At 37.2% G+C, this 11,854-nt stretch overlaps 2 protein-coding genes across 3 annotated transcripts in view; one reads left to right on the top strand and one right to left on the bottom strand.

Annotated features, from left to right (window-relative positions):
- Positions 1-7,310, top strand: part of LOC107712343 (elongation of very long chain fatty acids protein 5-like) — a 17,514-nt gene extending 10,204 nt beyond the window's left edge. Inside the window, exons 4-8 of the mRNA XM_016517569.1 lie at positions 2,774-2,851; positions 4,867-5,038; positions 5,439-5,563; positions 6,416-6,550; positions 6,639-7,310. Coding sequence (XP_016373055.1) covers positions 2,774-2,851; positions 4,867-5,038; positions 5,439-5,563; positions 6,416-6,550; positions 6,639-6,758 — 630 coding nt within the window. The 3' untranslated portion in view covers positions 6,759-7,310. The remainder of the gene's footprint in view (positions 1-2,773; positions 2,852-4,866; positions 5,039-5,438; positions 5,564-6,415; positions 6,551-6,638) is intronic.
- Positions 7,311-9,771: 2,461 nt separating this feature from the next.
- The window catches only part of LOC107712342 (F-box only protein 9), a 9,189-nt gene continuing 7,106 nt past the window's right edge, over positions 9,772-11,854 (bottom strand). The window contains exons 11-13 of one of the 2 annotated variants that reach the window (XM_016517568.1): positions 11,569-11,662; positions 11,309-11,463; positions 9,772-10,265 (exon numbers count right to left, since the gene is read on the bottom strand). In XM_016517568.1, coding sequence (XP_016373054.1) covers positions 10,157-10,265; positions 11,309-11,463; positions 11,569-11,662 — 358 coding nt within the window. In that variant the 3' untranslated portion in view covers positions 9,772-10,156. Of the gene's footprint in view, positions 10,266-11,308; positions 11,467-11,568; positions 11,663-11,854 lie in introns of both variants that reach the window. The other variant, XM_016517567.1, reaches the window with a different exon arrangement.

Below are 11,854 nucleotides of genomic sequence, written 5' to 3'. Positions count from 1 at the left end.
CGTTCATGCCAGACTGGGGAGAGAGGTGTTGTAATAATGTAAAATATGTGAAAAATAATGTGTTTTTCGAACAACTTAGTATGAGAGCCTGTTCTAGTACACCCCCAAAACAAAATCAAGACTTTGTAAAAGAGCATAATAGGACCCCTTTAAATTTTCGAATTTAGAATTTTTGAATTTCCATTGATTTTACGCTCTAAAAGATGTTACACAATTTCGAGCAAGCGTCTCCAGTTCTCTTCCTGGAGATCTACCGTCCTGCAGATTTAAGGTACAACCCCGATCAAACGCCTGAAGCAGCCATCAGGGTCTTCAGGGTTACTTGATAATGACAGGCAGGACACCTGCAGGAGGGTAGCTCTCCAGGAGCGGGGCGTTGGGGGACCTCTGATCTATAGATGTTTGAATGTCACTGGGGCCTTTTAAATTGGTATTGAAATGTCATGCACTTTGATACTGATGGTTTGCCTTTTTGGAAATTGAGCAAGACAAACCAAATGATGATGAGTCACAGTCCATGTGCACCTTAAAGTTCAGAGTCCTTTCTTGTCTAATTTGCACTCTCCACGCTATCTGCATTGCAAAACAGACACGTTGCCTGGCTTTCCAAATAGAATTAACTCTAAATTTAGGATAAGCTCACAGATATGTTAGCTAAAGTGTTCTTTAATCACAGCCATCAATGACGACCTACCTGTTTTATTCATTAGAGAAAGAAACCTCTAGGCTACAAATGTCCATCTCTTTTCTGTTAAAAGATAGTTCTATCCATATAAGATGGATAGTTCAGCCAAAAATGAAAATTCTGTCATTTGCTCATCCTCATGTCATTTCAAATGTCATTGTTCATCTTTAAAACACAAACGAATACACAGATATTTCTAAGATGCTTCAGAAGTTCATAAAGATTTATTTTAGGCTTTTGTTCACATATAAGCGCATGCACAGAGCACAATAAATATGGTCATGCAAAGCTCAAAATGCTCTTTCTTGAAGTGGAAGTCATTTGACAGAAAATGGACAGAATTTTCATTTTTGGGTGAACTGTGCCTTTAAAGTTATTGTCTTCGTTACATAGTTAGATTAATGTTCCTCCATTAGTGGCCAATCACTGAGGATTTGGTTTTACAATACGTTTCTATTCATCAACAATTCACATGCTAACATTTCAATACATCAAAGTGAGTTAATTATGAATGAACATGAACTAACAATAAATACTAATATGTTTGTAAATTAACATCAACAAATGCTTCAGAAATGTAGTTCATTATTAGTTCATGACATTTAATGCATTAACTATCCATTTTCCAAACCGCCTGTCCTACTGTTTGTAGGGTCGTGCGGATGCTGGAGCCATCTTTGAGTTATTTAGTTTAAAGAGAAATTAGCCGAGTTAGAGAGTGAATGCTGGGACTGCACTCTGGACTTTAGAGAGCGGCAGTGGTGCTGCATACTGCTCTGGGACAGTCTCTCTAACAGCAAAATCAACCCGCTGACCCTGAGAAGCTCCATTAGATCAAAGCAATTATGGCTATATTGAGTTGAACGGCACTTTGTGTCCCCTGAATGTCCTTTTAAAGAGTTGAGATGTCCCCCTCTGAATACCATCGTCACCTGTAACATAAGGTCAGGCGTTGATGAGAACCTTATTTGTGGTTTAATATAATTTATATATTGGGGACAGATGAGACGCTTTCATTCTGCATTTGCTAAAAAAAATATTTATTCAAAATGAGACAATGAACAATGTCAGATTAGAGGCTCATGGGAGATTTTCCAGGAGGTCTGCACTGTGTTCCGAGAGAGGTGAGAACAAGATTGTGGAAGACCGTTCAAAGGAAAGAAAATGTGAAAAATGAAGCACTTTTGTCCACTTTACAGTACAAGTCAGCAGTAAAATATCCAGGCATCAGCCGTACACCTGCAAGCCTCTGCAGCTGTTCATACTGTGCTCCACTTCAGTTATCAGAAGAGATAACTTACTTAAAGCTACCTTCACAATAAGGATGACCCTTGTGCAAGAGAATTTCGATCCATTTAACAGCCTGTTTTGTTGAAATCGCAAGCCTTGTGATAGATAGAGGAAGCATCAGACAAACCGGTAATGTTCTAAAACGTATGCCATTGAATTCCAGCAAAAGTGTTCATGAATTCATGAGTTATATTTATAGTTGTATTTCCAGCTATTACTGTGAATATTTCTTGTCGTTTTATTGTTTTTAGTATTTTGTGCTTTGAACATGTTTTCCCCTGACACGTATAAAATGTATAAATGCTCAAAATGAAATGTCCTTTTTTTGTGTTGGGAAAATATTGGCAGGTCAATTAGGCAAGGCTACTGACTAAAGGAGCCTATTGAAAAAAATCTAGAGCTCTTGTGACAATACCATGGTACAGTGGTAGTATCAGGTAACTGATATGTACTGTTGTGTTGGATGATGGCCATATTGATATTTACACTGTACTTTTTGTTAATGTAAACTGGGTAGCACTTTATTGTACAGTCCTGTTCCGCGTGTGCATGCTGTGTACTTATTATAGCATTTACAATAACTGTACTAACCCTAAACCTAACCCTAAACATGTTTACCATATACTACCCAGTACTGTCTTGGGTAAGTACGCTGTAAGTACACATACTGTAAAATAAAGTGTATCCAAACTGATCCTCAAGCATTAGTTCTAATTCCACAAATGTATTACATATTGGGACGAATATGCAGTGGTGTGGAGAATGATGATTCGTTCTGTTGTCCTTCTGTCTCTACAGCTGGTAATGTCAGTGTATCAAGGCGGATACAACTTCTTCTGCCAGAACACCCACAGTGGAGGAGAGGCTGACAACAGGGTAAAACAACAAGCTGAGTTTTACATTGTGTGAGATATGGACAATTCTAAGATTCAGCTTTACTCTTTGATCATAATCCTCAGAAAAGAGACCATATTCCCCATCAGGCTGATGTGAGTGTACAGTTGACCTGGCTGCTCTGTTCCACAAATTAGGTGGAAAATAATTTTTCAAGGTTTCGTGAATCGTTCTATTCCCTTTGTTATCGTATTGTTAACTAGGACTAGAAAGAGTGATTCTAAAAGAGTTATTTGTATAAAGGCTAATTTATGTCAGCATGTCCCTGAAAACCTCTTGGCAGTGCATGGTGCTGGGTCATCGGGTTTGATGCTCGGTGAAGTCACCTCATGATCCACAGCATGGACCTGTGATGGTTTATTTCAAGATTTAAAAATGCATCCCCTTTGGATACTCTATTATATCCTAGTAGAAAAGAAAGAGGAAAGGCTATCTGAATATATGGTGAATGGAAACAGTGGTGAATTGGTCAGTAACTTTTTTTCAGACAGGGCTTAGTGAAGAGTCTTTTTAACACTATAAACAAATGACCCTTGTACAAAATGACACTTTAAAAAGTATTATTACTGAAATAATATACTTTAAATAAATATACTTAAGTGCTAAGTGAATGTAATGTAATGGCACTTAATTGCATGTTGGTTGAAATTGAATGAAAATTTAGCATGCTTGCACTTTATATTAAAGGTGACATATCATGAAAATCTGACTTTTCCAGGTTTTAAGTGCTATAATCTGGTCCCCGGTGCATCTACCAACCAAGGAAACGTTAAAAAGATTAACCTAGTAACTTTGTTTTGGTAAGCCTTTTTTTGCAAGTGTCTGAGAAAACGAGCGCCGCGTCTGATTTCGCTCCCTCGGTGACGTGGCAAAGGGATCACATTATAATTTGCTGCCACATAGATCTAAAATAAACATGCGATTTATTTCCCAGCAGTTTATCTTCACAGACATAACCAACTGTTTTGTAACTCTTGTGTGTTTTTAACGTAAACTTGTGTGTGAATGAGAACTTAGTTTAGTACTCACATGCTGTGACAGCCGCTTTCTGTCCGTGTGCTTCGGATGTGTGCACTCAGAAAACCATGTATCACTAGTTTAAACTTGTATGCTTTAGCTTCCACTCAAAATAGGCATTTTCAAAATGATATAATAAATGATCTGTGGAGTATTGTGAGCTGAAACTTCACAGACACATTCTGAGGACACCAGAGACTTATATTACATATTGTAAAAAGGGGCATAATATGTCTCCTTTAAATACAACTAACTGCATTACCTTTCTGACCACTTAAGTCCATCTTTATATGTAATTTAACATAATTACTTCTACTGCCTTTGAAATATGCTTAAAGTGTACTACAGACAAGCATTTACGGTAAACTAAAATATACTTTAATTTCATTTCTATTGAAACCTGTATGTCATGTATATAAATACATTTGTAATTACGCATTTGTAATGATGAAATTGCAATTTAGCACATTTAAGGTACTTTATATGTGCTTTAGTATACGAGTCAACACATCAAAATAAGTTCACTTCTTTAGAGCACGACAAAAGGTTATTAAAACAAGAATTTATAAACAAAATTTAAAGATGTACTTAAGTGTCATGATATTGTACTCTTTTCGATTGCACTTAGGTGGTCTTTTATTTCATTAATATATTATCTGCAAATAATTTTTTTTAAATATATACTTTTAAGATTTGAAGAACACGGACAAGTGCACATTCAATGCAATTAAGCACTTCTTTTTCACAAGAAAAATTTCATGATGTTATGCTAGAATACATAGCTTGTCCATTTTAGCAGTATTATATTTGTTGTTAAGTGTATAGTTAGACCAAAAACGGCCGAAGTGGAAATCAGAAGTGGACTGAGAATCATTACAGCACTAGTGATTTCATGACTTTTGTAACTGATGTTGCATTTTTGTAACGTCGCTGATGAAATGAGTTCTTGTGTAAATGATTCTCTCTTAATCTCTCCTCAGATGATAAACGTACTTTGGTGGTATTACTTCTCCAAACTCATTGAGTTTATGGACACTTTCTTCTTCATTCTGAGGAAGAACAACCACCAGATCAGCTTCCTGCACGTCTACCATCACGCCACCATGCTCAACATCTGGTGGTTTGTCATGAACTGGGTGCCGTGTGGCCACTGTAAGCTCCTCGCAGGGAAACTCCACTGCTTTGCAGTCAAAGGCTTCTGAAGGAGCTTATGGTGCATTTTATATGCTGAATTTTTCAGATGCATAAAACCAAAGCAAACAGAACAGGGTAAAAAATGCTTGTCCAGGTGGTTTTAAATAACTTTGCATTATGCAACGTGGTAATTAAAGGAGTTTCTTCAGTTGATCTCCATTTAACTTCTTAGAATAGATTGTGGTTACCAATCATCGGTAATGCTGACTATTAATTTTCATGAATAGTCAGTTATTTTTGTACATTTTAAAAGATATAAATTTGTATCATAGCGAACCTACTTTGAAGCTTCAGAGGTTGATTTGTGATTTGAAGCAAATGCAGCAACTAATACTGATATTGCTGCTCTTTTCATCAGCCTATTTTGGCGCCACGTTTAACAGCTTCATCCATGTCCTGATGTACTCGTATTACGGCCTCTCTGCTGTCCCAGCCATGAGACCGTATCTGTGGTGGAAAAAGTACATCACTCAAGGGCAGCTGGCAAGTACACGCTTTTACTCCAAACTTCTCTGAGTACGCTTAAAAATTACACTTTTTTTCCTTTCACTTTATTAAAATACCAAGTGCTTTCTTGTAATGGAATGTGTTCACTGCTATATAACAAAAAGTCTAATAGGTTTGGATGGATAAAACATAGGATACCAAGTTTCAGCTTGTTCATAACAGTCAGTGTCTTTTACTCATGGGTAATTTTCCAATTTGGGGAGCTTTTCTCATCCTCTAGTATGCTTTCCTAGTATGATTTTGAAGACAGAGTTCTGGCATGAAACTCTAGATGGCGCAGTCCGATAGGTCTAACTCAATCTGAACTAATGACATCATTATCACATGGCACAGCTGATTGGTTCTCTCCTGTATCGGTAGCCAATGAGCTCGCTGCTCAACATTCAAATATATGACTAGTGCTTGCTGTAGCAGTTGCAGCTTGCTTCAGAAACCCTCCACCTTCCCCAGCTCCACCTGTATAGATCTGCTACGAGGTGATTCATGTATGCTATATGGGGTTATTTCATGTGTTATATTTGCAGCTGCAATATTTCTTACATGCTCACAGCAGCATGTTGTGGATGTATTGGCAGCAGCAGCAGCAGCGTAGCAGATCTATTCCACCAAGACCAAATACATTAACATTGTCATGTACATTACCATGCCAATCCCTCCAAGAGTTGTCATGACAGAACTAACGGTTACGTTTGTCAGAATGTGGACTCTTTTTTTTTAATTTTTTTTTACCACAAGCAAACTTGTATTAGCTTATTTAACCTAATTGAAGAATCACTCATATAAAAGATTGATCAATGGTGGATCACTGATGGCTGTTTCCTCTTGCAGGTCCAGTTTGTCCTGACCATGTTCCAGACATCTTGTGCTGTGGTTTGGCCATGTGGTTTCCCAATGAGCTGGCTGTATTTCCAGATCACTTATATGATCACTCTTATCTTACTCTTCTCAAACTTCTACATAAAGGTAAACTAATTCGCAGCATAAAGAATATTATCGTAAGAAAGTACGGCTTGAAAAATTGCTCAGAATGTTCCCCTTCTTTGCTCCACAGACCTATAAGAGCCGCATGGGATCTCGGAAGACCGATCACTCGAACGGATCAATAAACAGTCACACTAATGGAGTGACATCCAATGAGAAGGTTAAATACAGGAAACCGCGCGCAGATTGACGACAGTTCATCCACTTACAGTCCTGTTATTGTTATCAGCGCAGTAGAGGAGCTTCATGCATGTCTATCTAGTTACCACGCTACAGCCATTTCAACTTTAAGAGACTCCTCACATTTTTGCACACTGCAACCTCACGTTATTCATATTGAATCCAAAATTTAGGAAGTAGGGTCCAAGTTAGAGTATTTTTTTCTTGAAGAACAAAGATGGCTAACCTTAATACTGTACTAATTTGCACTGGTGTTTTCACCAAGCTTGTTTGTAGACATAGAGAAGATTGTATTAGAGGAATTTGACAAGTATACAGGAGTATGTCACACTTATGAGCTGAATTACACAGTAGTAGCCTATACAATGTTTCTTTATAGCACAGGCAGATAATCTTACAAGACAGTACGTAACAGTCATAACAATACCTTGAGAAAAATGGAAGACAATTAGTTTTATGGACTAATCGAGCGAGTTTAGTGAATTAATGTATGTTTACAGAATAAAATGGACTGTTTATTTTATATTAAGATGGATTTAGCACAATTTGTTGTAGTGCTGTATTGTAGGTGAATCTCTTGAAAACATGTCCGGGTTATATTTTACCCCAACTTACACTTTGTTTTGTGTGTGTGTGTGTATTTTTCAATATTCCCGTAAGATTTTCCGTTTTTTTTTTTTTTTAAACATGAAAACTTTACTGTACTACAACGATGTGTAGATACTATACAATTTAAATAATATATAGTTGCTTTTGCATTACAGTAATGAGAATAAGGTTCTTTTCCACTCAAATGTGCAAAAATTTCATTAACGTCACAAGTTTAATAGTTTTTTAAAGAAAATAATGGCCCCACTTTATATTAAGTGGCCTTAACTACTATGTACTTACATAAAAAATTAAGTACAATGTACTTATTGTGTTCATATTGTATTGCAAAACACTTTTGCTGCTATTGAGGTGGGATACAGGTAAGGTTAGGGACAGGTTTGTTGGTATGGGTAGGTTTAAGTGTGGGTTAAGGTGTAAGGGATGGGTCAAGTGTGTAATTATAAATGTAATTACAGAAATTAATTACAGATGTCATTACATATAGGTATTTTTAAAATATAAGTACAATGTAAAAACATGTATGTACACAATAAGTGCATTGTACCAAATTATTAATTTAAATGTAAGTACATAGTTGTTAAGGCCACTTAATATAAAGTGGGTCCAAAATAATTATTATATTTTCTTTTGATTTGCTGGTGAAATATGAGCCAGGCATGACCCAGGGTTCGAGATCATTGTAAAACGCATCTCATATATACAATTGTTTGTTGTATATGAAACTGTTGGCGCAGATTGTGCTGACATTGCAGTGTATCAGGGTTTCAGACTTCCACCGAAGCATCTGTCTCCACCACAGTATCTCCAGCCTGCAGATGTCAGTGTGATGTCTCATCAGTGCTGTTCGGTTCACCTGGCTAGTCTTGTATGCGCTCTTTGCTGCAATGAATAGCTTCTGATTTATTTTCTGGTGTCAACAATGTCACAACGAATCAGTTCAGCACATCGCTTTCACGTTTACCAAAACAATGAACAATGGCTTACACTGTAATTATAAAGCACATTTATAACTCTGTAACACTTTCCTTTTCCCTTTTTGAGGCACTGTAAGTGCTGCATGCTCTTTAGACCCTGTCCTGTACTGAGTCACCTAAACCATGAAATCAGCATCCAGTGTGTTTCAACAGCTTAACATACTCATTCTCTGTGCCAGCATTCCAGATCTTGTCAAGCAACATTAATTTTGTTCTTGTGTTTGAACAAACCGTTGCCTTCATCTAGCCTGTTGTTACAGTGTATGTGTGTTAAACCATTAAGCATAGAAATGCAGGAAAACAATGAATACTGCTGTGCAACTTCTGTTACTGTTTCATAATCATAATTCCTTCTTAACAATCAAGTCATTCTCTGTTAGTGTTCAGTTTAGGATAAGTAATGATATCTTGCATTATAGTAATACCTCCCTGGTAAATGATATAATACTGTTAATTCATGCTTTCAGTGCAGCCGTATAGACCCACTCATCCAGTGCACAAGATACCGTTTGCTAATAGCACAGTAGAGAATTAATGTTGTATCACAGAATTAATACTGCACGTGTTAATACAAGACGTAGGCCGTTAACATCAGACACAATACCAATAAAGTGATTTCTATTTGGAAATATATCAGGTGTCAGTGTTTGTTCACTTGTCTTTTTGATTTCAAGTATATTGAGGTTTTAAATATTGAAAGGTTTCTCTTATTGGCTTTAAATGAATTCTATTCTACTATAATAAATCATAATAAAACTGACGAGTTTCCACACATTTTGATAAATGAATTTCCAGTACTTTTATAGTCATTTGTGATTCCTGGATAAGGATCCCCCCCCCCAAAAAAATCATTGTAAACGAAAAGCAGTTTCTACCCAATGAAATACTTAAGAGCTAAGAAAGTGCAAACACTTTTTCAGGCCTAGAAATCACAACTGTAAACTTCCCTGATATTTCGGATTTCCACAACCATGACAAACTAGAACAAATAATCATATAATAGCATAAAAAAGGTTTATCAGTGGACTTAAAAGATAACTTTTTTTTTGCCAGATACAATTCCCCTTCAACTAAATCCCCATCAGTCCCCAAATCTCAGAGCATGTTATAGTTGGATTATATGTCCTCTTCATCAAATTCTAGACCTGATTTCTGAAGGGTGCTTGTTTCAAAGACATTTAAATACAAGCTGAACTTAAACTGAAAGTGATGTTATAACAAATCTGCTGAAATCTGCCTATAACCCCCTTCCCTTCTATTTCTGAGTAGAGCAAAATATTCAACAAGACAAAATGTTGAAAAGAGAACGGTTGAAAAGGTGACGACAGTCAAACAGGAAACATTTTGATGAAACTGCAAAGACCGGTATTTCTTTTTCTGATTTCAATTTGACTTAAGCAACACAATTTACACACACAAAAGAAAAAGACCGCAAAGCACAATATAGCTCATTTATTTGGGTGTTCCAGTTGTCAGCCGACATATTCCCTCACTGAAATTCACAAAAACAACCTGAACATTCATCATCATCACAGTCCATTTGAAACCTCTTACAATCTTATATATATATATATATAGAGAGAGAGAGAGAGAGAGAGAGAGAGTGAGAATATCTTTATCTTTACAATAAGAAATATGAAAACAAAACATAATGCTTCGAGCTGCAGTTAAGACTAGGAATCTAAGAATGTCACACCATTCGTCTACATTCTTAAGAAAGAGCCTGGGCTGGAAGCAGTAGGGCGAGCAGATGGAGGTGGCAGTGAGGTGTAAACCTTGAGGGGTCAAGGGTCGAGTTACTGCATGCATTGCTTGGGTCGTCCTACAGTGGACGCTCTGAAAAGGCTGTGTAGCTCTTCACTCGTGCAAAAAACAGAGGCGTGTACATTTTGTCTACATCGAACGCAGTGACAACTGTCTCTCCAGTCGATCTAAGGGAGAAAAAGAAAAAAAAATAAAGTGTTTAGAAATGTACAAAATCTCCCAAGCATGCCGAAGTCACTGCCTACTGACTGCTCTGGATCAAATTCAGCAGTTTTCCAAGCAATCCTGTCCCTTAAACTCACAGGACCACCAGGACACAACTGGTATGGAGCCCAAGGCTAGACTTGTCACACGGCCCATGACAAGGTTCCCGACTGGACCGCTCTGATGACAGCCATGGCTGCAAAGTGTTGGACCAATAGTATTTGATTTTCTACCAAATTCACTAAAATGCTTAGTCATAGAAAAAAATCATATAGTAGAATGTTTTATATATCCTATAATTATATAATTTAATTTAATTATAATTATAATAATTATATATATAAAATGTAACTTCAGAGCATGTCGAAGAGCTCGCAAACTCCTAGCTTGCTGGAGAAAGAACATCAAGACGTTTGTGTTTTCTTAGGATTTTTGAGCAGTGTGGCTGACAAAGTGCTGAAACGTAGCAACTCAGTGACGGCAAATGCTTACTTTACACAACAATGCAATAAAATAAAAACGGAAATCATCCGTATCAGTCCTTCTGTAACTGATAGTTAAATGCTAAATTTTTTTATTTGAGTGCTAAAATCAAACTCAGCTTGATTCAGCTTATGCATATTTGTATCCATTTGTTTTTTATTATCATTAAAAAAAAATTACATATAAAGAGTCTACTTATTTCTATTTTTATATTGACCACTTCTATGATGATTTTTTTGGTGCTTTTGTGTTATGTTGGAGCTTGGCAGTATCTGACCCCATTTGCTTTCGTCATGAGATGAACATATTTCAAAACAGAAAAATTAAAGTCATACAGGTTTGGAATGATGGTGAGTAATAGTTAATTTCTGAATTTTAGGATAGCCTAATTCCTTTAAGCATCTGATCAGCATCTCGTTCAAGGTGATGTGCTAATGCGTTTGATTGTTTGTGTGAACAGACAGCAGGAGGAATTTCGTTCGGACTCATCAGATGTGTTGGAGAATGCAGATTGGTGAGACACCTGTAGGTGATGTGGCAGGAATGGTGGATCCACACCAGCTTGTTGAAGCGTTGACGCCCCCCAGAGGACAGCTGCAGTCCTACATGGAAGGAGCGCTCCGCTTCGGGGGCTGGGTTCCGCCTGCAGAACCGGCTCCTCTGGTACTCGGCCACCTTCTGCTGGAAGATGACAAAACATTGGTTCAATGCTAGTAAAACGGCAAAGAAATAGAACAGTGCTGTTAAAGAAAAGGGTCTGTAAACATGAACAGGCAAACCAACCTCTTCTTTTCTCTTGGAGACAACAACATAAACTTTGGTTTGATTGTCCGTATCCTGGGACAGCCGATAATGGCCAAACATGATGGAGTCCATCCTGTGGAAATTGAAGATTTTTAAAGGGGACATCGGATGCAAAATTCAGTTTTACATGGTGTTTGCATATAAATGTGTCTTAGCAGCGTGGACACAAGCACCCTACAATTAGGGCTGTGACTGCCACCGGCGGTAGTGCACGTGACGTCACGCACTCTATAACAAGCATAATACAAAGTTTTGTATACAAGTG

Source organism: Sinocyclocheilus rhinocerous, unplaced genomic scaffold, assembly GCF_001515625.1.
Source record: "Sinocyclocheilus rhinocerous isolate Xijiao unplaced genomic scaffold, SAMN03320098_v1.1 scaffold358, whole genome shotgun sequence".
Taxonomy (NCBI): domain Eukaryota; kingdom Metazoa; phylum Chordata; class Actinopteri; order Cypriniformes; family Cyprinidae; genus Sinocyclocheilus; species Sinocyclocheilus rhinocerous.
Note: the sequence above shows the minus strand (reverse complement) of the source record. Positions and strands in the feature narration are given on the sequence as shown.